Source organism: Lissotriton helveticus, chromosome 12 (genome assembly GCF_964261635.1).
Source record: "Lissotriton helveticus chromosome 12, aLisHel1.1, whole genome shotgun sequence".
NCBI lineage: Eukaryota > Metazoa > Chordata > Amphibia > Caudata > Salamandridae > Lissotriton > Lissotriton helveticus.
This window is the reverse complement of record NC_136073.1, coordinates 728614667-728641632: the sequence shown is the minus strand read 5'-3', so window position 1 is coordinate 728641632 and position 26966 is coordinate 728614667. Positions and strand designations below refer to the sequence as shown.

Here is a 26966-nt window from a genome sequence, read left to right as displayed (position 1 = left end):
ACCAGTTACATTACACCAGACACAATCATTTTTGGGTGATTTGCCAAGAATCACAGGACGTTGAGCAGACGCCGAGACTCGAGCAATGTTCCCCAGCTCCAGAGTCGGCAGTTATTAATGAATGACAAGCTGTTCCCCAAAACCTGCTGCACTGGGCCAACTGTTGTGTAGGCCTGCTCCCTCACTGTCAGCTTATTCACAGGTAGTGACCAGGAGCCAGTAAACCCAGGGGACTCACTGCTTCTCCATTTTACCAGTTGGTCAAATTTCCTCACCCCCCCTGTATCTTGGCTACCAAGCCTGACGACACGACCCATGTATTAACAAGCATTTACAATGCAATGGTTTCGCCTTTGGAAAAGTTAGAGCTATTGGCATTGTAAATGACAAAATTTGTATTTATGTGTTGGTTTTGAAAACAGATAAATAAATGGCATTGTCATTTACATTGCCATTAGCTTAATCTCTTACAAATGTGAGACCTATTTCATTTGCACCCACACATACACACAGAGCCACACACACACACAAAGGCACACACACACACAGAGCCAGCCGCACACACAGAGCCAGCCGAACACACACACACACAGCCAGCCGAACACACACACACACAGCCAGCCGAACACACACACCCAGCCGCACACACACACACAGAGCCAGCCGCACACACACAGAGCCAGCCGCACACACACAGAGCCAGCCGCACACACACAGAGCCAGCCGCACGCACACACACTGAGCCAGCCGCACACACAGAGCCAGCCGCACACACACAGAGCCAGCCGCACACACACACACACACACACACACACACAGAGCCAGCCGCACACACACACAGAGCCAGCCGAACACACACACACACAGCCAGCCGAACACACACACACAGCCAGCCGCAACACACACACACAGCCAGCCGCAACACACACACCCAGCCGCACACACACACACAGAGCCAGCCGCACACACACAGAGCCAGCCGCACGCACACACACTGAGCCAGCCGCACGCACACACACTGAGCCAGCCGCACACACAGAGCCAGCCGCACACACAGAGCCAGCCGCACACACAGAGCCAGCCGCACACACACACACACACACACACACAGAGCCAGCCGCACACACACACAGAGCCAGCCGCACACACACACAGAGCCAGCCGCACACACACACAGAGCCAGCCGCACACACACACACAGAGCCAGCCGCACACACACACACAGAGCCAGCCAAGGCTGCAAATATGATAAAAAGTAACTGGGTATACGGTGGTTAGCTAGCCATGTTTAATGTTAGTTTGCTAGCTTACCATGGTTGGTTTGTAGCATGGCCACCTGTTTGATTGATGGATTTACCATTTGCGTTATGCTTCTATTCCTATGTTTATATTTTTCCAACTTTTCTCTTTTGAAAGTTTGGCCTAAGCCATTCTTAAGCTTTTCACTGTGACAGTGTGCCCTAGCTGATGTATCCGTTCTGGGTCAAGCAGATTCCCTTCTCTCAGTTTTAGGAACTAGACATGCCCAAACCATCACTGAAGTTCAGCTTTCTTGAGTGATCCCGCTAGAGAGGAGAGCTGACAGCCTATGTGCATCACTTGTTGTTTCTGGCTATTCTTGAACACCCTTTTTTGTATCAAGCGTTTTATACGTTGCAGTCTGGTTTGGTATTAATATACCTATATAAAGCCTCACTTGTAATTCATATGTGGTATGAAAACGAAATAAAGAAAATAATGGAAACAATTTTAGTGTCTTAAAACTTGTGCCAAATATCACTAAAATCGCTTTGTTCTGTAATTTCTTTAACATTTGGTTACAACTCTGCATTCCAGTGCTAACTTACTTTGTTAAAAAACATAAATAAGTGCCAGGGCCCTGTCAGGAGGCCACTGCAGCTTACACCACCCACTCCTGCAGCCAATGACAATAACAACACAACTACTCACCATCACATACTTACAAGCGTGACAATAAAGATTGTTTGAGGTCCCCAAGGCTATATGAATAGCTTGACAGCATGTATTACTTGTTACAATGAATAAACAACTGCTGTATTGTCACCACTACATTACCGAAACAGCGCCATCATATGGCAGCTGTCATAAGTGCAGGTGTTAACAATTAAGTGCTGGTGCTGACAATTAAGTGCCGGTGCCGAGCACTGGACAACCAGCTCAAATGAATCACTGGTATTAACAATAAATCTTATAGTCATACACTTCACTTCAAAGGAAGTACATTAAAATTAAAAGCTGGTATCCTAGCAACGAGGCATCCAGACAGGTCCCACGCTTGCCATGAAACAGAAGGTCAGTACTCTAGTTGTACTTTAGCACTCTGTCGGTGTGAAGAGATGGTAGAATGCTGTAGAATCACCAGCAGACTGCTCGTGAACATTTACGCTTCGTTAACATATCAATCATGTCAGATGGTTTTCTCACACGGATGGGAATATTTCTGGGAAAGCCAACTAGGACAAGCGAACACCTCCCACCAATCGCCCCGACGGCCTTGGAGCGCTTTTACAGAAGCAACTGTTGCAGTACACAAGGTCATGTTACGGGTTTGTAATGCAAGGTTCGATTAAGGGCTTTTGCACAGAATCACGGGATGTTAAGCCGACGCCGAAAATTGAAGCGGTTTTCCCAGCACCAGCGTCACACCCTCACTTTTCATTCTCATCTTTGGCCAAGGGCAGAGTGTTGGACGCCGGACACGAAAGCATCGCGAGCGCACCCTTCTGAAATGAATGGTTTTAAACGAGACAACGGAAGGATGCCTGTCTATACTCCTACAAACCTCCCTCTCTGTATAGGACCGTCATGGCTATGAGACTGTTCGTTGTGTTGCAGCTCCTCCCCCATACGCGATTTGGCTTTGTCAATGTTTATTTGTGCACAGCAACGCAGGATGTCGCAAACAAAAACAAAGCGCTGTAACATACTCCACTGTGGGCGGGTCTTAGCGCTTTATTTTACTTTATTTTAAGCTAGTATGCACAGCAGCCCGCGCTGCTACGCAACATGCCTAAATAAACACCGACAAAGCCAATATATGTTGCGTAGGCGAAACCTGTTGCCTTTGCTTGTTTTTATCAACACTGCTCCTTTTATTTCCTGTTGTGGGGAAAGGAGGGTGCTAGAGGAAACACTCCCCGCCTCAATGCCTGGCTGTGTAGGTCACAACCGTGCATCCTCACTTTTAGCAATTTGTAATGGTAATGCGAAGATTGTCCCCTCATGTTTTATCGCACTGAGCAGATGGACTTCTTCAGCACAGCCTACGCGACCAATCAGCACCGAAAATCAACTTGAGAGGTAAACTGTGTGAAATAAAGTGTTGGCACGGACAGCGGGAGGGGGGGGGAGGAAAGGCACGGACAGCAGGAGGGGGGCGGGAAAGGAACGGACAGCAGGAGGGGTGGCGGGAAAGGAACGGACAGCGGGAGGTGGGAGGAAACGGCAAGAAAGACACTGACCTGGACTTCCTCCGTCGGCGGTCGGCCGAGGAATGACCAAATGAAACCTCGACGAGCAAAAAAATAAACCCCGCCCACCGCCGCACTGACGTGACAAAAGGGGCAGGATGAGTAAAAATGTCCGGAACGCCCCCGAATCTGCTCCGCAATTGACGGACAGATCTCTGTTCCAATGGCTAGCCTCCATTTATGGAGCTAGCCAATGGAACAAAGGGCGGATTCCCAAGCCACATACTCTAAAGAAAAGATTTCGCCTTGCGCGAAACGCTGCTTGCGCAGCTTTTCGCCAGGTCGAAACCTAAAAAATAAAAAGGGCTGTCACCCAGCAATTAGCTGCAGAAAGATAAAACTCGAATACTGTAGGTACCCAGTGCAATCTGATCACAGCTTTCAATGTGAAAACGGCTGGACCGGTCTTTCATCCTCTCGATGTCGATAAAAGGAGAACAAACGTGACGTCAAGAACGATACCGAAAGTGTTAGAGTGCAACTCTAAACGGAGGTGTGAACTGCACAAGGAGCCGGTGATAGCTTTCACGAATGCAGCCGGCAGCAGCCGTACCATCAGGGCTTTGGAGGGCAACCCGGCCCAGGGGGTGGGTCATTTGGCTCCTCGAAGTCAGCAGACTAATTACTGCACACTTCAAAGAAACGACTAGCAGTCCTTCCCGGTTTCCCCCCCAAAAAAGCGATTTGGGTAATCTCAGCCAGCAGCCGAGCTCAGATACAACTACTTTTACTAACAGTGGATAAAAAAAAACATGCAGAACCGTTTTTTTCTGCAGAATGTAAAGGGTCCCCAATAGAAGAAACGAAACAAACTTATTTTTTTTAAGTCCTGCCACTTTACCTAGGGAACCGCGAAATGAAATACAATTTGCCCCGCTCTTCCACGTCTAACTCTGGCTATAAATAACGGCAACACGTTTTTGAATTGTGCAGTGTCCTTTGTGCTCTCTTCCTGCCCACGCCGGAAGCACGGTGCACCACGCACTATAATCACAACCTTCTCATCAATGTGCAGGATTCCTAAGGATGGGGAAGGAACAAAGCCCGCCTCACCCAGGAGCCGAGTAAAAATACAGACCCTTGAAAGCTTCACTAGTAAAATATAAACATGCAACGATTTCGCACGATCCTGGTGAGAACGCTGCCTCTACAAAAATATACACGGGAACGCACAAACTACTGAAGGCACACATTAACCCAACTGTTTGTGATTATACCCTCAGCTCCAGAGACTTCAGCGAGCTAACAGAGGCTGGTTGGGTATATTTATTTTAGCAAGTCGTCCTAGTGCATTCATGTTATCAACGCATTAAGTGGTCAAAGGGAAAAAGCACTGGTGGTGGGGACAAGGTAGGAGAAATGTTGCATCCTCTGCCATCCTGCACTCACATGGCAACATCGGAGAGACTTCGAGGGAGGCTTGCCTCACCCCGATACTGGGATTCAGCAACGAGGCATAATTTAAGCAGAAGGGACTCAGTAAAGATTACAACATTTCACATTTGTGGGTACAGTGGTGAGATCCCTGGAGGGCAGCAGTCGTCGAGGCAGGCGGGGCTTAAAAAAAAGAGAGAAAAACGCTCCCGAATCGCGTTAAGGCGGGGCCTGAACTGAGTGATGCTCCTCTCCTCCAATGGCTGGCCAGCATTTACGAGGCCAGCCAATGGAGAAGAGGGGCATGTTCAGGCCCCCATACTACAGAACATAACATTTCGGCTCCGCCCACTGCTTACGCAGTGCGACGGTAGCCTCAACCTAAAAAGTAATTGTAGAAGGTGACGATACCCCCAATACCTTAAAACATGCACTCTAGACAAGGAATCTGCAGAGCTGTGACAGGACGACAGCAAACTATTTAGGACCCACTGTAGACCAGATACCGCCTGCTGGACACTGTAAACGATATGAAAGCGTGAATTATCTGCAGGATAAGCGCAGAGATTGACAGTTACGGGGAATAGTTGCTGGCATGGGTTAGGAACAAAAGGTTTTAGGGAGGCAATGCAGTGGAGGAAGCCCACCTAAGAAAAAACAACAGAGTAAAGAAAAGTCAAATGGAGTAGGTTGAAGATTTGGTAGTTGAACTCAGGTTAAACATAAAAAGAGGGAACTCTAGGACAATGCTGTGTCTTTAAATTAACAACCCTGTTTATCTTTGTGAAGAAACCGCTTTATTTTAGAAGTAGAAGAGGGTGGAACATTCCAACTGCAGGAGGATGAAGTGGAACTCCTACATATGTATCTCCTCACCATTCAGTGGAATACAAGATACTATGCGGTCATTGTTTTCCAGCCATGGTTCCTCAAAGAAACTTCCACACCCTGCCTTGCTCAAGGGATACAATAGTCCCTGTGGTGCGGGGAGACCCCATTGTCCCAAGGGGGGTGGCATTCAAGTCAAGATCTATGAATATCTGAAATATGGATGTCAAAGAGGCTCTTTAACACATTCATCAGAGGAGCCCCAATCAGTTTCCATTATGCAACTGTGGTCACTTTATTTATTTAGGGATGATGCTAAGATTTGCCGCCTGAAGGCCTCCCACGCTGTGCCCAGTTTGTTACAAAGTGTTCAATCCTGAGATGGGATATTGACAGAACCTGTGGGGGGAGGGGGTGGGGGGCTTTTGGTCGTAATTATAGGTTGATATTTGATGTGCTCTTACTGTATGCAATTATTGTTATATTTATTGCAAAGATGGCAACAAAAACATACAAAAATAAAAAACATCTCTACCCTCTCTCTGTTCCCCACAACCTCGCTACAGAGGCTCCACCACTTCATGTGACCCACGCCCTTGGGATTCGGGGAATACCCCTACCTCCGGCCATTGCATACCTACTTGAGGGTTTACGCTTTAAACAACCTGCTTTGTTGAGGGTTTAAGACAGTTCGGAAGTGACCTCCTCTTGCATGACATTTAAGGTGTGGTGGGTAGGGTGGACTGGAGATGGTTCTTGAATTCTTTGATGTTTATGTTAAAAACCATACCAACACTCGATATTTGGTGCAACCACAGGCAAATGGACGTGTACAGATGTATGTCCCCTGAAGACTCTTCCACCACGGTGGAGTATTATAAAAACTCAATAAAATCATGTTAAAAAAACAGATGTAGGATAACGTTTAGATGGGTAAAAAATATATAATAATGTAATTTGAGTTATGCAAAAACGCATTTTGCCTTGAAGCAGGCCTTCAGCATAAACAGTTGCCAGGTACTCCCCCCAAATTTTTTTAGAAGCTAGTCAAAGGTAGGGAAAGCAATGGCTGAGCACGTGGATGGGCGAGTGAGCAACACAGTGCACTAAGGAAGAGGGACATGGGTGTATGGTGTGATGGGAACCAACACACAAGAGGAAATGCTAGAAAACACATTAACTTTCACTGTGTGCTGAAAGAAAGAAAAAAGAGTTCCCTGAAAATGAGCAGTGGAAGAATATCAGTCATCCAATCAAAAGAATATTAAAGAGGTTATGTTCCAAGGAAGGGACAAACACAAGAACGAAGGCGTGCTATTTAAGCAGCAATGACAAGAATTCCAACCATTGGTAAGCCACGGGCAGGTTCTAAGCCTGTAGTAAGTTTTTGGTATGGTCCACAAAAAAAAATCCACCTTCCAGACAGTTAAAAAGTACATAAGGCCTAAAATATAGTACCGATAATGAAAGTAGTGGAAGGATCATCCAAAAAAAAGTATGGGAAAGAAGCTATGCTCTAACAAACATACGACGAAGATGGAAAGCAATCAAATAAGAAGCAAGTAAATTAGAGTGGAAAGAAAGTCATCCAATGATCAGCAATGGGCTGGTCCAAAGCCCACTGTAAGTTTTAGTGGTATGGTCCACAAGAGGGCTTTTGACAAAAGAAAGTAAAATTTTGTCTGTAGGCAAAGCCTGCACATAATTATTCAAAAGGAAGCCATCAGAGTGGGGAAAAATGCTAATTCTATCCCTCAAATGTTAAGTACAGTTTTAGAAAGACCATGAGGCGTTATGAATGAGTCACAGAGGAACTCAAACATAAAAGTAATAATACAAATAGCTGGGTCTGGTAGCTCAGTGGACTAATGCATTTACTCCAGGAATTTGACCTTGACCTTAGGGTCACCGATTCAAATACTAGGTGGTCTGCTACTCTGTCACCCTTTCGAAGTAGATATCATGAGCACTATTTATTGGGGGAACAAACATCTGTTATTTGCAGCCAAAGTACCTCAAGGGGTAAACATGTACTTTACAAATACACGCTATCTAATGTTAACTCCTACCAGACTTCAGCTGTGCTCTTCCTACCACACTTCAGCTGTGTGCAAGCTTTCTGCCGGGTTAGTGGTACTCATGTTAACACCCTCATAAGGATGGAAGGCTAATTGGGCCTTGCTGCAATTTGAGCTTGTGCCTAGCAGATATCACCAGTGACTACCATACTGAGCCACCTTACCATCCAAGCACATTACTGCAGAAAACATCATAAGTGAAGGATACATAGTGTTCTATGAACTACCAGTGGCTTGCTGATGAGCCTGTCTGAGCAAAGGATGATAGGCCATTAACCAAACACACATATGTATACATGCATATTAGAAACATTCTCAGGTATACTGAGCTCCCAGAAAGTTATGGACACACCAACTTCAAGACAGTCTGGTGGCCTGTCGTTCCTGAAGGTTCCGGTATTAAGAGAATACTTAAAAGGGTAAAAACATTTTTTTTAATTAAAGTTTAACGCTTTAGATACAGTGAATTATATAGATTTTTTATTCACAAGTTACATGCACAGGTAGACAGAGATAATTTAGACACTTGTGTGTACATTGGCGATTACTGTCTTTCTTAGCTGCCACAGTATACCATCATAGTCCCGGTATTGCTCATATGTTGAGGCTATCTATAGTATCTGTGTGTGTCCTGGAACATGCCTATAGGTCAATAGTGTGGTTGTGGAGCCACGTCTACCCATGGTGTTTGTGGGAGTCTTAGTATTCTGCCCGAGTGAGTGGGCAGTGGACCCTGTCCCCTAGTGGCGTTTCTAAGTTGCTGGTGTGTATCCTTAACTTAGAACCCGGGTGTTGAACTGGGGTACTGGTTTGGGCTTAGTGGGGAGGGAGGGTGCGTGTGCAGAAGGGAGGGAAGGGAGTAAATCCACTGCGTAGGTGGGTGAGGTGGCTGGTGAAGGGGGAAGGGAGCTCGACAACATCCACTGTTGCTGCCCTGGGCTATGCTCTGTGGCGTGGATTGTGAGAGGGAGTCTCCGATAGGTGTATGCTCTGATTCATTACATCTGTCATCTGGTCCTCTTGGTGAGACGGATGCTGTTCGGGCATGGAGTGCCTCGACTGGCTCTGCGCGTGTGGTTTGCTGACCAAACTGGAATAGGATCTGTGCCCATTCCATGGATATGTGGTGTTTGCGTGTTCCCTTCGCTTCCTCCTCTCGGATCACGTCCTCTTCGGCCGTGCCCCATTTTTTGATTGCTCCCACCCAAGCCTCCACCGGGGGGCCCCCTGCGGCTCGCCAGTGCATGACTATAGCTCTCTTTGCTAGGAGTAATGACAGGGACGCAAAGCGCACTTGTACTTTATCATTTTTCCGTCTTCGGAAAATCCCTAGTGCGCATGCCTCCCATGTGTGGCCCTCAGGGGTGTTTGTGGTCGCACAGAGTGTTTCATGGATGTAGTTCCAGTATTGATGCAACGAAGGGCATCCCCAGAACATGTGTTTGAAGTCCGCTGCAGGAGCGTGGCATCTGGGACAGAGAAACTGTGTATCTGGGTAGAAGCGCTTTAGTCGCGCGGGCATTAAATATGCCCTGTTTAGAATATTGAATTGGATGTTTTTGAATCGTGCGTTTCTGGATACTTTTTTGGGGTATTCCGGAGCCTGTGCCCATTCCTTGTCGTGCATCGGCCTATCTAGGTCCTCCTCCCATGTCTGCCGCAGTGAGGTCAGAGGCTTGAGTAGTACTTCTCGAGTGGCTTTATACAGCCATGTGACAAGATGACTGCCCGCCCTCATACGTAGTATGGTGTGTATTACTGGGTGCGTTGTTGGATCTCCTGCAACCGAGTCCCAGAACGGGAGGCTACTAGCCAAAAGCTGTCAATGTAATAGAAATTGTCCCGGTGGGAGGTTGTATTCTTCCGTTAGTTGGGCGTAGGGTCGCAATTGTCCTTTCTCAGAGAGGGGTTCCCACTCTGTCAGTGATCTGTCTGTCCATACTCGCAGGGTTCGGGCAGTGTAATGTTTTTCTCAATTAGGAAACCCCACCAATGGAAGTAATGGGGAGAACGGGGGCTTCCCTCCAGACATACGGTGTATGCGTAACATGCAAGTACGAGCTATCGTCACTTGCAGCGGGTACATGCGCTGGGGTTTAGTGCCTGGCAGGAGCATGTGCCGGATTATTGGCAGAGTTATATGCTCCGTATCGGAGGTTGTCTCACCCATATGGCGTCCCGCTGTCCAGTGCGAGAGCCACTGAAGTTGCGCTGCTAAGAAGTATGCTTCAAAGGCCACAGGCCCCAGCCCTCCCTGATCTATCGGTAGATACAGCTTAGATAGGGCGACTTTTGTGGCAACCCGCTCCCCAGATAAGAAGAAGAGGAGTGTGTCCAATTCCCGGAAGAAGGGGCGAGGGGGGGACGACTGGGAGGTTGGCAAAGTGATATAGTAACCTTGGAACGATAACCCTTTTGGCTAGGGCTACTGGCCCAATAGGGGCCAGGGGGAGCATCTTCCAGAAGTTTACTGCCGCCCTGATGCCTGCCAATGCCCTGCGGCGATTCCCTTCGTAAAGGTCACTCGGAGAATGGTACCGTCGAAATCTAAGATACCTAGGAATTTCACCACTTCAGGTGACTCTCTGGGTCCCAATTGTAATGTTGAGGGGGGATAGATGTGGGCTAAGTGGGTATATTGTGGATTTGCCCCAGTTAACTCTGAGGCCTGAAACCTCTGAGAATTCCCGCAGCACTGTCCATATCGGGGTCAAGTTGGATGTTATGCAGCGTACGTATAGTAGTAGATCGTCCGCATATAATGACACGCTGTGGACTGTATTTATCAAAGAAGACTAGCTCGATATGACCATTAGTGTTAGGACTCTGGTTAGTATTGTCATGGGCTCCTTGTTGGTGAGTTCATGAAGCCCTCACCCACCAACCTAGTTGGTGGCATGCTTCATCATCGGGCCCACCCAGTAACACCTAATGTGTCCCGGGTGTGCTACGACGCCCGATTACAGCGGAGCTGGTATGTTACTGAGAGTGCAGTGTGGGGTGTTTAGTGAAATGATCGTTAAAACGGCTTGGCGAGGGTCCCAGTACCCAAGGGTAAATTAAATTTTAATAACTGGGCCGCAGTCAGTGGTTAAAATAAGGCTTGGGGATGTTAGGGTGGCGAGTTACTACCCCCTACATCCATCAGTTGGTCGACATGTTTCAGCCAGTGCCTTAGATTAATCTGGCTTTCCTCAGGACCTATAAAAATAGTGTTAGTGCAAGTTAAAAAAGGATTTGGGAGTGTAATCTAGACTATGTGTTACACTCACTAAGGTGTTTCTCTAAGTGTGAGAGGGGATTCCCTTCTCATGTATACCTGTACGTACAACATTTGTAGCTTCATGAACTCACCAACAAGGTGCTCATGACAATACTAACCAGAGTCCTGACACTAATGGTCATATCGAGCTAGTCTTCTTTTATAAATACATATAATCCCGCGGGGACTCGGTCTAGCTTTCTAGTCCTCTCTCTCTCTCTTGATACGAGCATAAGCTGTGGACTGTGCCAGCTATTGGGATACCCCAGGCCTCTCCTTCCCGAAGCAGCCATATCGCCAAGGGATCTATTGCCAGAGCAAATAGTAATGGGGTGACTAGACATCCCTGACGTGTACCCCTCTCTACCCGGAGTGGGGTGGAAATATATTTACCCAGTCGTTTCCTTGTTGTGAGATTCTTGTATAGGAGTTGTGCATACTCTAGGAGGGTCAGACCTACATCTTTCCGTTGGAGAACGGCAAACAGATAGGACCATAGGAGGGTGTTGGTGGCCTTCTTTAGGTTGAGTATTAGGCACGCCGCTCTTGGGAACTGGGGACCTGCTCTGTCCTGTATATGGAACAACCTACGCAAGTTCCGGGACGTGTTGCGACCCGGGACAAACCGCACTGATCTGCGTGGATCAGTGGGAAGAGGACTTGGGAATATTGATCCGCCAGTATTTTCCCCATGATTTTACAGTCTGCGTTCAGCAGTGTTACTGGCCTATATGAGGCAGGAAGCATCGGGTCACAGTCCTGTTTTGGAAACACCACCAGAACTGACTCTTTAAGTGAGCCTGGTAGTTCGCCCCGATCTAATGCATCCTCATACATGTTTACTATCCGAGGGAGCAGTTGATTGGAGAATGTGCTGTAGTATTCTAGTAGGAATCCGTCCATGCCCGGGGCTTTATTGCGCGCTAGGGGGCGAATTGCGTGGGAGACATGCGCAGACACAATCTTCTTGTCAATGTCGTTCCGGTCTGCTGCTGGGATTGGCAGAATAGTTATGGGGCATAGGAAGTGTGCTATTAGTTGCGGATTGCCTTATGTAGGGCCTCGGTAGGTCTCTGTGTAGAAGTCATGAAAGATTTGTAGAATCTCTACTTATGAATGTCGGGCAGTCCCTGGTCAAGCAATTCTGTGATGGGTTGTACCTCTGTATCTTGTCAGGCTACCATGCCAGGAGGGTCCCTGCTCTATACCCTTCTTTGTGAATCTTGACCGCATGCGCTCTGAAGTTGCACTTACTTAGATTCCCTCATTGTCTCCGCGTAAGCTGTCTTGGCTGCCGCTATTTGTGTTGCCGTGGCCCTGCTCGCATCTGCGTCTTTTGTTAGTGTCGCTAATGTAGCCTCTGCGCAGAGAAGCGCTGTTTCTATCGTTTTTCAGACCCCTGTTATCTGTTATATACACTGTCCCCTAGTGACTACATTAAAGGCATCCCATTCTAGTGACCTGGAAGTTGCTGTATGGGCGTCTGTCCTCAAATAATCACGAATACTATTCTCCTGGTCATGTCTAAACACTTGATCTGTGAGACACTCCTGTGGCAACTTCCACGTTGGTACCGGGGTGGGGTCTCCATCTGAGGCAGAGTATATGAGCGTCATGATCCGAGAGGACCCGGCCTAAGTAGTCTGAGTGAAGCCCTTTAGGGAGCAGTGACACTGAGCAGAGGAATCTAGTCACACGCGCAGGTTATGGGGGTTGTAAAAACTTCAGCTTTGAGATTTGCCTCCAGGGGAGGGGGTAAACGAGGTCAGGTGCCCATAGCCTCCAGAGAATGGAGATGTGAAGTACCACTCGGCAACAGTGTAACAATCATGCTCAGTCACTTCTAATCTTTACCAATGTAATATACTGTTCTTTACATAGAATATTAACATGGTTGGAAAGTCGAGCATCTACACAACAAAACCACACCTAGAAATCCCCCCCATCCTTCTTCTCAGTGTCTTAGTTTGGCCACCAGAGTACTGCCGTTCACTGAAGAGCGTTTCAAAAAACCCATCCCTAGTCAAACTAGCCACCCGAGGGAAATAACAGCAACGAGTTGTTAGTCAAAGAGAGAAGAGTAGGTTGCAGTTCCAAGACATTTTACCAGCAGGATAGAGTGAAGGCAATAGAAAGACGAGGAAGGAAAGAGTGATAGTGTTTAAACCTTCAAAGGCTCCTACCTACTGAAAACTGCCCTTTTGAGGTTACATTTCTTGAGGGTAAGCTCACCTCAAGGATACCACTGGACACTTCAAATGCAAAGAGGGGGCTTACAAATACAGAGATACTTAACTTAAGAGACAGCTGCAGCTCTGTTCTCTCTCCACCTTTAACCCAGGTGTAACTCAAGAACAGTTAGGGCTCAAGGCAGTGGTTCCCAAACTGTGCACCATGGCTCCCTGGGGACCCGTCAAACCCAGCCAGGGGAGCTACGCACCAAGCACTTTCATGCATTTAATGTTGAAGGGTCTGTTGTCTTCAATTAATTTATTTAGACAAACGCATGATGTTGATGATTTGTAAGTGACATGCCTAAAGCTGTAAACGTTGTGCTTAATTGATGGCATGTCGAGGGTTTTGACCCCCATATTTCACTGAATCCCCACGTTCCAACACTCCCAAAGTAAGCGGAAGATGCCGGATTGATTTTGTTAGACTTGTTTATAGTTTCGTTTTTTTCCAACTGCATTTACACCAATGCAAGTAATCAGGAAAGTACAGTTGTTATGTCTATTAAACATACTAAGTATTATTAAGTATTGACTTTTTTTGTACTTGGAGCATAGGTACTTCCAATACATATTTCTTTCAGTACACACACATTTCCAAACAGGCCTGCTCTCTCCTTGACCACATGGAAGTAAAAACACCATCTACAGCATAATGCCAACATTTAAAAGCAAGAAAGAGGAACGTTTATAAAAAAAGAAATGTGAGGAATTTATTTTACTTGCATTGATTTGGAGGCAATTTTAGGGAGGTGACAGCAAAAATAAAGCTTTATATGGTTTTAAAACATTGTGAGTCACCCTGCTGAGACAGGTGTGTTGAGCACATATGACATAGTAGAAATGGAAGGCATGCAAATATTTTTCAAGCGCAGAAACACTTTGGCAATGGGGCCTACATGCATAGGGGTGCTATCTAGCACTGTAAGTGGGATACAAAAGTTTGAGAGGGTACTCTAAAAAAAGGCATGGGCACAGAAGAGTAACTTTATAAGAGTAATACAAAACACCCTGCATATATGATTATAATACCTTCATCAGCTTCATCCTAGTTATTTTCAGGGAGAAAAATGCAAGTACTCCAGAGGCCAAGCTTACATCCCCCTCACCCACCAAATAAAGTAACAGTGGGGAGCCATGGGCAATGGCTAATGGATCAAGGGAGCTGTGGGTCAAAAAAGTTTGCGAGCCACTGGAATAGAGAGAGTCCAGAGCTAGAGTCTTGGGCTGCAGTGGGACTGGGGCCTGGGGCAACCTATTTGTAGATTCACAATTGCAGAACCTTGAGCGGTTATGGGATACCACAGAGGACTTTCATGCTTCATACGTTATTATCGCAGCAATTCCTCCAAACATCGGGGAACGATTATACAGAACCTGTCACATCTCAGATACTGCAAACTTTACTTTCGCACAGTAGAGGACGACATGCTGTGACAGCGATTTATAGCTCCCTTAGACCTGATCTATTGCCTTATTAGCATCACTTTGTGTGTATTGGGGCTCTAATCGTCAATTACCATAAGTGACAAGCAATGGACACAATGTATAGGTTATCCTAAAATTATATCCACCAAAGCTAGGTTGAAATATACACAATTCAATTACTGGCATCACAAATATTTAACGCCACACAGACTCGCTCGTATGCATCCCACCTCTGCTGATGTTTGCCCTCGCTGCACAGCAAGGGACGCAAAGTTTCTTCATATGGTCTGGATATGCCCTTGCCTTAGCATTTATTGGAATGAGATAGTGACCACACTATCGGAAGCAAATTACAACACTGACTGCTCAAGTCCCACACTTTTTACTTGGTATTACTAAACGCACTGCTGCACTTAAAAACCTTAATACATTTTGGGCTTTAGCTTTGGCAAAGCATAGAACAGCTATCTCATAGAAGGCAAGTACTGGTCCCAGCATACGCACTTGGCTCTTGGATCTCCACACTAGTGGCGGAAAAATACAGCGCAAGCACTCAATGCTCCTCGCACCTCCCCACGGAGTAGTCCTATGCAATGGCAAGACTACCTGTCGTTCAAAGAAGACAGATTGAATGCATCCAGCTCAACCCGGGTATGAGATGGTTCCTAGCTTTTTATACTGGATATAGGACACGGTTGCATAGTAGCGAGCATGATATGCCCTTTGTCAGGTATAACTCAACTTAATTCGACATGAGCTCAGGCTGCCATATGTATGCGATTGAGCAGAACATGCGGCCCTCCTCTCCTCATTGGCTCAAGACATTATTCATACATAAACAGTCATTCCTGCTCATACATGGACTGTATCACAATGTACATGTAAGTTAGATGAGATCATATAATTCTGAGTAATTTTCAGTTTGGTTGTTAAACAAAAATACAGAGATAAGGAAATGTTATTGCTTTATTTGTTGGTTACAATGTTCATTTAATGACACATACAAAATGTTGTTTATGTTTCCTGACAAAGGCATACAACGCTGCCTGGTACCCCACCAAGTGTCAAGTTAGCAAATGTCACTGTGATGTTTTGTATAATAAAGTTGGCAACGTTTGTACTATACATAACTTGTTGAAAACCAATAAAGACAATTTTTTTTTAAATAGTATTCCTTCTGTATACGTTTCTTATGCTATAACATTTGCTGCTGTATCCTTTCTCCAAGTTGGACTCAGTTCCTGCCTGTGACATCACACTGACTTCTAGTAACACTTTAAAAGAAAGAAAATCTAAAAAAAAAAAATGTTTTATAGAAAACTGTGATAGATTCAACATCTAAGCACCCATGTGGGAAAACACAACTACAATAAAAACACGAAAATGCAGAGCCTAATGCACACAAGTGAAGACAGTATAGAAAACGATGTCGCAATGGACATAAAACACTTCAAGTGTCAATATTTGAAGAAAAAGAAAACGATGGGTGGTACGCTTCCTCTTTAATTGCAATGATGACCAGCCGACACGTGTTTCGTCGTCAAGCAGAGACACTGCTTACACGACTCCTCAGGGCTGTAGCAGAAGAGTACTGAACCACAGGTCGCTGTGCCGGTGATAATTCCGTCCCGGCCCCGCTCGAGACCAGGTTGTGTTAATCCAGAACGATAAGGTAGGTTGTCCAAAGTCGCTAAGAAGTTCATGAAGTGAAGGAGCTTGAAAGTCGGATAGTGGTGCTCAGGGTCGTCAATTTAACAAGGGTATCGCATATGGCGTTTCCAGTGAGAAGAACCGAGTAAAGAAAACAAAACCGGCAGGACGAGTGCTCCCGCTGAATGGTTCCGGGTGCGGTTCTTCTCACTGGAAACGCCATATTATTATTTACCAAGTGGTTATGCCCTGTTACTCACCATAACCAACCGAGTGAATGCGTTCACCTTCATGCGATACCCTTGTTAAATTGACGACCCTGAGCACCACTATCCGACTTTCAAGCTCCTTCACTTCATGAACTTCTTAGCGACTTTGGACAACCTACCTTATCGTTCTGGATAAACACAACCTGGTCTCGAGCGGGGCCGGGACGGAATTATCACCGGCACAGCGACCTGTGGTTCAGTACTCTTCTGCTACAGCCCTGAGGAGTCGTGTAAGCAGTGTCTCTGCTTGACGACGAAACACGTGTCGGCTGGTCATCATTGCAATTAAAGAGGAAGCGTACCACCCATCGTTTTCTTTTTCTTCAAATATTGACACTTGAAGTGTTTTATGTCCATTGCGACATCGTTTTCTATACTGTCTTCACTTGTGTGCATTAGGCTCTGCATTTTCATGTACACGGCGTGTGCCTCGGCACACACCCTTGGAGGGGTTTAGGGCGTTTATCCCCTCACCTACTTGCACCTTGTCAACCACCAGTACCTCACCCACCACCGTGAGCTGTGCGCCCAGTATTTCCCTCACCTCAAAAAAAACGGCTCTTGCTAGACTTTACAATAAAAACACGCACAGGCTAGGCATGTTTTTCAGGTTGAAACACTCCGCGACATGGTTGAGTGCACGTATGCACCCTACGCTTGCTATTCTAGAGCCATCTGTGAAATAAAACAATGAGTTCACTTATAGTTACTGTTCAGCGCCATCTCGGCCTCGCACTTCTTCTGTGTGGCAGTACAAAACAAGTGCCTGAAGCTATTATGCCACTACACATCTAATCTTCGCTAATCTTTGCTTCAAGTTTACATTTTCTAAACGAGGAAAGGACAGCATAAGATGAAAATGGCGTCAAACTGTTGCATTCATGTTAGTACCTTTAAAGGTCTGATCTAGAGTTTGTCAGGCAGGAGACTCTGTCTAAATACAGCAGAGGGGACCCCGTTGACCGCTAGAATGCACTTGGGGACATCAACTACGTTTCTGGTACGGTAGTCCACCAGTCTTTAATTAATGTCACAAGTCTGGATGACCACCCACTTAAGCAAAAAATAAATAAATAAAGCGTACGTACCTCTGCGAATTGTGTTGATGGATTGTGTTCTAGCCCGTTCCCGCCGGTGTCTAGGAAACTGAAACACAGAAGGTTCTTGGAGTCAGACTCGTTAATACAGTACATAATCCTCTTGCGTTTTCAACGACCATAGTTAGCAGGACTTTCCCCAACAACATCACCCTGCTGGGAAACCTGAAGCTCTCGGATAATAAAAGCAAAACTGTTGGAAGAAATGTATTAAATTCTTAAAATTGCCTTTGCAAAATAAAGGGCCTCGTGCTTATGTAACATTGTCCGAGTTTTTTTTTTTTTAAACCACAGGACACGTTCTATAGAAGTCCAATTCTGAACTGACAATTAGGAGATGCCGGCTTTCAGTAGCATGCAATTATTTACAAACTGGCAACAGGAAACAAACTGTAAAGAACTAACAGGATGTAAACACTGTTGTAAGGAATGTCTGTATGATAAAAAAGGAAGTATGATTAGTCCAGCTTTCCAACAAAAACTAGCACAAACGAAGCAAACACAGGTGTGCAGGAGACCGGACACTGTTTATCAGTGCTATTCTTTTATAATAATTCGTTTCTGGTTGCTAGAGCAAGCGCACTCTATTGAAACCGGAAGGACAGCAACAGCAGGGCGACCAGGTCCGTCCTCATTCCGCGCATTCCTCAGCTAACGTGCAGTTTCCCCCCTGCCCTTTCTGTGGTGTCACTTGCAAAATGGCCGATTACGATAAGAGCGTTAAGACATACAGCACACTTCTAGCGTCGGTACTACCCAACTGGCCTGCGCTCGCACTCAGGGGTTCGAATCGGGTGTACAACGAGCTGCATTGTGGGTAGCCCTCCTGTTTTATTTGCATAGAGCCAGCCGAGTATACACGCATGAGTTCGTATTCTTCTACGTTATTTTGACAACGTCAACATTTAAAAGATGGGCTGAACACCAGCTGTCTACCTGCCCACCTTGCCCAGAGCAGGGCCAGGCTTTACCAAAGGAAACAGCACATCTATTGGCGATCACCAGTGTGTACCCCATGAAGCTGGCTGGGTAAAGGATTCATTCGCTTTATGTTAAATACCCCTTTCCCTCTTCTTCTAGAGTTTGTACTTGGATCTTAAAGATACATTGTTAAATACGTGAAGAATGAGCTAAGGCGTCTGACTTATCTCACGAGGGCCTGCAAACTGAAAACCAGACATCCGTAAAGAGCTATTACTAGTGGGCAGCTGATGATTAGGACACAGGGTCGGATACAGCTAGTCTGTGCCCATGGGCAGTGTGCAGGGCGCCAAGAAGGGCGGATGTCACATCAAAGGCGTTCGAATGGAAAAGACGTGAACTGCAGGCAGTACCTGGAATCCTCTGTCACTTCCTCGATAAATCCGGACTCGCATCTGGGGCAAATATATTCCTGCAGCAAAAAAAGAGAAAACATCCGGTTTAGTGAGAATGCGAACTATGCAGTTTTCGCCTGAATAAAATGAATGGGGTTCCTGGCTGGCCAGGAATAGCAGCAGGCCTGTGGCGTCATGACGTGTGTACTCACCCACCAACCCACCCCCAGCGCCTTGCAGGCAGAGGGTGGCAGCAACTACTCCCTCCCACGGACGAGAGTGCAGATCTGTCCACAGGGAGGGCGATCGGGATGTGTAGAGGGGGAATGCCTCCCACGTTCAGTCCTCCAACCCCCCAGAAATACTGGCCTTTAAGAGAATGTGTGTACAGGGCAACCGAAGGCACTTTGGGGATGATTTAGAAGCACACTTACAGGGCAAATAAGCAAAGAAATGCACAAAACAATCTCCAATGCGAGTGAATGGGGGTGTTTGTGGAAATGTCACACTTGTTTTCATTGAGGCTTTTAGAGGAGGAGACCATGTTTAAACAAAAATTGGCAACAACAATAGTTCAGGTTTTAAGCGGGATAGTCAGACACAAGGGAAGAAGCAGCTAGAGCGGACACAAAGGGCTGCAATTGTAAAGTAGTCCCTCGTGTAGTACAAGCCACATACTTGTGTGGAGGTGGAAGGATGCATCCAAATAGCAAAAAGCTGGTTGCAAGCACAGCTCTAAGGTTGAAGGCCATTGTGCCCCTCTTTGGAATGTTCGCAGTGTATTTTACCAGACTATGGAAGATTGGCCACAGAACCGGGCAAAAGTAGTCTTTTCAGAAGCAAATGTATACCGGTCAACCTTTTCACTTAAAATTGCAGGTCATGTGATGTCTTTAAGATGGAAAGACCATCAAGTCTACAAACCCTTTGGGTCACTGTTACAAAGACTGGATGATGGTAACAATGATATCATACAACATGTCAAGAGTGATGTAATATGTGAGGTTATAAGCAGTGCATGGCGGGGGCAAAAGGTATGGTTAGCTCAGTGAAATATAACTAGTGAATATCAATGTTGTTTTGGTTATTAAACGTTCGTTTTTATATTATTTCAACACCAAACTATAAGGCCACTTTTACCTTTGTTTTTTTCAGTGATGACACATATTCACATATCTATTACAAATACAATGAATAATATTTCAATCAAAACGTATTTAGAAAGGAAAGCATAAAGAATACAACAACATTCAAAATAAATAAAGTTACATGTTATTTATAAAACTTCAGAAATCAGAGTATGTTAGATTAGACTATATGTATCCTTTTTAGGTCTTGCCTGAAGCAGCGCCATGCACTGTTTCTTCGCGATCTATGGTATCTTAAAGTTAAAAAAAAGAGCTTAGGCCCAACCCATTACTTACCATTGGTTGCAGTCTTTTGTCACTCTCACATCTTTATTGGTCAGGATATTGGAATCTCACATATTTAGATTACACACATACACACAGAGCAGAATTGTTGTTGAATTTTTTTTTCAATTCGGCCCACACATAGAAAGAAGCTTCAAGCAGGAACAAATGAAATTAATCATACCAGTCCACACAATGCCACTCTAAGACACCACTCCACGGCACTGCGACACTCTATTAACTTTTAGACATGCTGGACAGCAGTCATGCTGGTGTACAACATGACTCAAAACACACCAGCAAGCTAGTAGCTCTCGCATAGGCGAGACCTATTGGCTTTACCAATGTTTGTTTACTTTTAGAATGGCGGGCTAAAAAGAGAGCACGGTGAAAAAGCACACTTGCACTCCCACCTTCCTTGCAATCAGTGACAATGTACAGCAGAAAGCAGGATGAAATATGCATGTAATTAGGAGCTAAAAAAACGTGGATTCACATTTTGACTAAGTATTATAGTGAAACCTAAAAGTTCCATTGTTTTAAATACGAAATAAAATGCTAGGTCCCCCTATTCTCTTCGTCTAGGTCACTTTCACAAGTACAAGGAAGTGGCCAGACAGAGACAATCTAAGTCAGAGGAGAAGAGAAAGCATTTATTTGGTTTCAATTTTCACTAAAACAATTCCTGGCATATTTACCCAAAAACAAAATACTGATTGAATGATAAAGGACCCCCCCACCTCCCCAGCGTGCATTATACTATTCTAGTTAGGAAATTTGTGTTAACCGAGGCATCCATGGTAACTTCTTGGACTATCACTGAAGCTATGTGATTCTACCAAGATAGGAAGAAGAAGACCTTTCCAACAGGACAAGTTAATAAAAAACAAGAAAATATTATGTTTGTAACACTGATGCGTCAGAAAGAACAGCACCAAGGTAGGACGTAGATACAACCACAGTAGCCAAACCTACCATTAACCACGAGACTCATCAGTAAGTGTTTTAGAATTGTCAATTTGCATAAAATGAGCAAAGCAAAGCTTTGATCACCAACTGCATGGACTCAATTTGACCAGGATCCAATTCTTCATATGTCAACTCCCTGTAAATTTTTTCACCCTGTGATGTGTACGATTTTGTTTCTTTTTGGGATTCACAAAATCCCCAAGATGAACATCTTGAAAAAAAATAGGAAGTCTTGCTCTTCTTTGTCGTAAATATTTCTTTATTCGAATTTTAGAATAATAGGCAGTTACAGAACCAACCCATCTCACTTCCAATATGGCATTCTAAATAGAGGTCTCCTGGTAATGAGTGCGTGTCAATTGATTAAGATAGTTTCACTTATTTTGTGTATTAACCTAAAACATAATAGATGAACATTTATAAGTTGGGGAAGGAAACAAAAAGAAGGTGTTTGGAATGGTTGAATTAATCTCAGCCATTAGGAATTACTCGGGCCACATCGGAGTCTATCGTTATTCTCAGTAGCAACCCGTCCCCTGCCATATAGGAGGATGGGCAGGCCGGGCCGGAGGAGGGAAGTGGGGAGGGTTCGGGTACAAAAATAAATAAATAAACTTTCCTTGACGCTGCCGCCTCACATGCATCAGCCCTTCCTGCTTCTGGATTTGGGCACAGGCACCCTGCCTGCCCTGCGGCCAAACCCTGAAGCTGCTCTCGCATGAGAGCAGCTTCATGATTGGCCTGAGCGTCGGCAACTGGCGCTCCCAGGCAGACTGGGAGCCCGTGCCTGCTCTCTCCAGCCCCAGCAACGCACTTGAGGCTGGAGAGAGCTTCACTGTGCATGAGGGGGTTTGGCCGCCCTGAGACGGCTGGCCAAACTACTCATGAGCAGTAAAGGGAGTGCCACCACTCCCCCACCAGCAGTGTCATCGCCCGGACCCGCCCCACAAGACTCATCAGAGTCCTGGGGTGGGCCCACTGGATTCAAATAAAATAATAACACAGGTTTAAAAACAGTTTTATTTACTGGTGGTGGCAGGGAGAGGGGGGGGGCGGCACTACTCCGCTCTAATAAAGCGGCCGCCGTGCGTTATTCTGCACACCATACCATCTCAGTTTGGACCCGGTTTCACTATTGTCCCTGACAATTTAGTTAAAATTGATAATACCTCTTTCCAGAATTGTAGTATGATACCAGTTCCGCACCATGTGGCAGTAGTCAGCACGTGTGCCTGACAGTGTGGGCAGAGATCAGCAGAGTCCTGGTACATTTCTGCTGTTATTTTGGGTGCTAAATGTTGGATGCAAATAATTAAACTACGTCATTTTAAATCTGAGGTTCCTAGTAACTTTCTTAGTGTGTTGCAGTAGTCCTTTCCCTTCTTTTTCTGTAAGCACTTTCCCCATCTTCTGCTCCCACTGGATCTTAACAACGTCCAGTTTAGCATTAAAAGTGGGAGATATGGCATTATAGAGGGAGGTCACAACATTCTGCTAACGCTGTGTGTTAGCAGTAGTCATAGAACATCGTTCTTAACTGGCTAAATGTGCCCTTCACCCTATGCAAGCCTGATCGCATTGAGGAGTTCATTGTGGCCTGCCCCGATAATCCCCTGAGCCTGTAAGAGTACCATATTGTCTGAGGGGTACCTTCAGAACACAAATCACTGGCTGACCGAATACCGACTGATCGTATACTAGCCTACTGGCTGCAGTACACACTTTTCTGCATCCTAGCGTGTGCTTTAAATTTAGGAAAACACTGTGGCTGAATCTCAAGTGCATATAATTCTTGAAGTTCCGGGTGATTTCGGGCTTGGTGCCAGCACTGCTTGGTGATTTTGAGGTATCACGGGCACCTATCAATTACGGGGGTAGCTCCCCAAGACTACCTTGCACAGTGCTGCGCCGCCAACTGCGCTCAGTTCACGCCGTTCTGGGTCGGCCCCTACAACTGGGCAGTCAGATAATACCACCCTCTCTAGTTGTCACACTATTTGACTCAAAGCCTCTCACCTCCTACCCTAACTCCAGACTAGCTGGATCATAACATAAGGGAAAAGCAGGTCCTACATACTCGTACCTAAACTTAAAACATGAACTATCCACCAAAGTATTGTCGAAATTTCCAATTGCACATTTTTCTTCTCCTGATGTTTGTGTGTTCTGCTTACTTATTCTGAACCTAGACCGAAAATATGTTTGGGGGTACCTCACACTATATTTGCACATATACACCTTTATTTGGCTACTTGCAGCTAAGCATACTTCACATTCCATGAGTTTGGAAGATATTTATTGAAAACTTTCCTCTGTTGCTCTGGACTTTCTGGAGAACAGTGGGACACAGCGGAGTGTTAAAAAGACACATTTAAATGCAGTACTGCACAGTGTCTGACCTCACCTCCCTCCATGCATCAATCAGTAGAAAATATCAAAATGGCCAATTTTCCACTGTCAGAACCAAGCAGAAGAACGACCGGAGCCTTATATTATGATGGGGGTGGTACTGGAAACGTATACAAGTCATTTCCACATCGAAATGTTTTCTTTCATTTTTGTACAAGCAAGTGTATAAAAGGCATACTGAACATTTTTTTCTCAAGTGATACATCTTAGCAAATTATTTAAATAAATTCTCCTTCCTTCACAATTATATTACATAATTTAATGTTGTATCTGGAGGACTTGCAACACGAAGAGGCTGGCTCCTTCCAAAACCCCCCATCTGTTTTACTTCATTAATGCAGCTGATAGAAACCTTTTCATATTGTAATAGACTTTTTTCATGTAACCGCGTTCCTGAGAGAGACCTAGTGATTAACCAGGTACTCTCTATGGCTTTATCCTGCCAGCTTCAACTCATTTATCTTCACAGATTTGGGGACGAGTATGTGTGGTTTTCAAAACAGGTGTTTTATAATGCCTCTGCTTTGCACTGTGTGGCTACAAGCTGACTATCCAATCATGTAAATTAATATTGAGCGAGTAGATTCAAGTGAAAGATGCGGTTAGCTAAAAGCCGGCATCCTGTTAGGCGGCAATGTCTTCAAAGCTTCATCAGAAACTTTCAGGGAGAAGAAACTCTGGCCTTTAAGTCTTCCATTTTTAATATTCCTTGGGACCTCTAAACCATAACAGGGCCACCAACCCATTTAAACTTTTGTGGACTGGGAAAGAGGACACAATGTTATTTTACCAATCACTCGGCGCGCAGTAGACAATCTTAATCTTATTTGAGATTTAGCTGCAGGATCTCATTGTGAAAGGAAAAGAATGACTCAGAGCAAGACTGAAAAACACCACTGATTTGAAAAATAGTATATAGCTTAGATCTCTTTTCCATGACTTTAGGGTAGATGCCACCATAAGAGTTAAAATGGAGTGCTAACTTTATATGACTGTTTTAATAAACGCTTTATTAGACATTTCAAAGTAAAACATAAAATAACAAAGGAATAGGACACGAGAAGTAAAATGCATTACAGTAAGTTGAGTGTAAGTGAGCGTGGGCGAGTGTAGGTGTGGTTTAAAATTCCCGGTAAGATATTAGTCATTTCTAGTAATAGGGATTGTGGTGTGAAGCTTAAGGGGTATATATGGGTAGAAGATAAGGGCTATATGTTTGCAGTGCTGTCAGAAGTTGGTCATGAGTTGGGTGTTGGATGGATGAATATTGGATGCTGAGTATTAAGATGTAGGGAAAGTAAGTAGAGTAAAATGCAATAATCGTTTCACTTAGTGCATAATGCTTTAGCAGGGTCAACTGTGGACAACATAGATGCAACCTAGATCAACGTAGATGGAACAGTACTAGTAGTTTCAACGAAAAGCTGGTAAGGGCAGAAACCCCATAATTCTCAGCTGCCAAGAACAGAGCTATCATACAAGTAACAACTTTCTTGCATTGTATCGCAATATTTCAGGCTAGAGTACAAAGGGAATAAGCGTTTATTAGTCTTTTCGGAGTGTTTGAAGGAGAGAAGAACGTTTTGAGCATTTGTTGCGCAGGGATAGTGATGAAGGTGGGTTAAAATTATATCTCTTGTTGTTGCTGGGTCTGTATGTAGGCTTTGAGTTCAGAGGGTTCATTGAAGAGGAAGGATTTCCCCATGTTGGAAATTCGGAATCCATCTGGACTAATAAAGGAAAAGCTGATGTTCAAGGCTGTGAGCGAGTTTCTCAGGGCTAAAAAGTCTTTCCTTCTGAAGACGGTCTCTTTGGCAAAGTTTTTAGCTATACCAATCTTTGTTACTCCATTCTTGTGTTTTTGCTTTGCTCATGTGTGTCAAGATAGATTCGGATTGCTGTAATATTAGCGGCCTCAAGATGAGTGGTTGCAGATTTTTTGAACCCAGGATGACCTCTTTTCTTTCAAACGTCCGCTGAATGTGATGCCAAGTATTTGACTTAACAAATTAAAGGGGATACAGCTTAAGTGAACAGAAATGTTATTTATGCATTATAGGTCAAATCTGAAGATAAAATATTGGCATATTCACCAAGAAGGTCATTAGTAAAATAGTTTCTTTTAAAGCCTGAACACTCTCTATGTGTTAATACTGTGTTGACATTCAGGTTAATATATTCTAACAGCGGGAAGAACATAACTGAGGATTTCACATTTGGTACAAGTGGGTGAAGTTGATGTCCTTTATTAGGTTTCGCCTGCCGAAGGCTGCGCTCTGCGCAGCTTTTCGGCGCAGGCGAAATCTATTGTTAACTATAAGGGCTTCAGGAACGTCCCCCAGCTCCCATTGGCTAGCTCCATAAATGGAGGCTAGCCATTGGGAGCCGGATCTGTCCGTCAAGGCCGGACCAGATTCGGGGGCGTTCCCGCGATTTTTTTGCTCTCCGCCTCTGCGATGTCGTCATCGCGGCGGTGGGCGTCCCGTGAGAGCCGCAGCCGGTCCAGATGCCGATGTAACACGGCCTCCGCTCTCCCCACCTCCCTCTCCCCTCCCACAGCAGATCCCTGCCTCCCTCTCCCCTCCCACAGCAGATCCCCGCCTCCCTCTCCCCTCCCACAGCAGATCCCCGCCTCCCGAGCCGCAGCTGATCCCGATGTAACACGGCTCCGCTCTCCACGCCTCCCTCTCCCCTCCTACAGCAGATCCAAGCCTCCCTCTCCCCTCCCACAGCAGATCCCCGCCTCCCTCGTCTCCGGCCGGGCTCCCGGCTGTTGCTCTGGAGGCCTCCCTGGACATGGCAGCCCACATGGCCGCTCAGGAGGAGGCGATCCGCCTGCTGACCGGGGAGATTGGCCGTCTGACGCAGCAAGAAGAAGCGGCCAGCAGCCCGGGACTGGAGCTGCAACACACAGGCAGCCACTGAGTACAGTCAGCCACTGCGGGGTAACACACAGGCAGCCACTGAGTACAGGCAGCCATGGAGGGGTAGCTGGCAGGAATACACGGACTACAGGCAGCCATTGAGTGGCAACTATCAGCCATGCACTGGGTACATGCAGCTATGAAAGGGAATTTGACAGGCAGGCAGGGGGTACTATAGGCAGCTACGTATGGGGTAACTTGCAGTCAGGCTTGCACTGGGCACAGGCA

The 26966-nt window shown here is 45.6% G+C and overlaps 1 protein-coding gene across 1 annotated transcript in view; it reads right to left on the bottom strand.

The window, feature by feature from the left end:
• Positions 1-26966, bottom strand: part of RNF115 (ring finger protein 115) — a 151667-nt gene that overhangs the window by 73415 nt on the left and 51286 nt on the right. The window contains exons 2-3 of the mRNA XM_078671284.1: positions 19043-19101; positions 17700-17757 (exon numbers count right to left, since the gene is read on the bottom strand). Of these exons, the coding sequence (XP_078527410.1) occupies positions 17700-17757; positions 19043-19101 (117 nt within the window). The remainder of the gene's footprint in view (positions 1-17699; positions 17758-19042; positions 19102-26966) is intronic.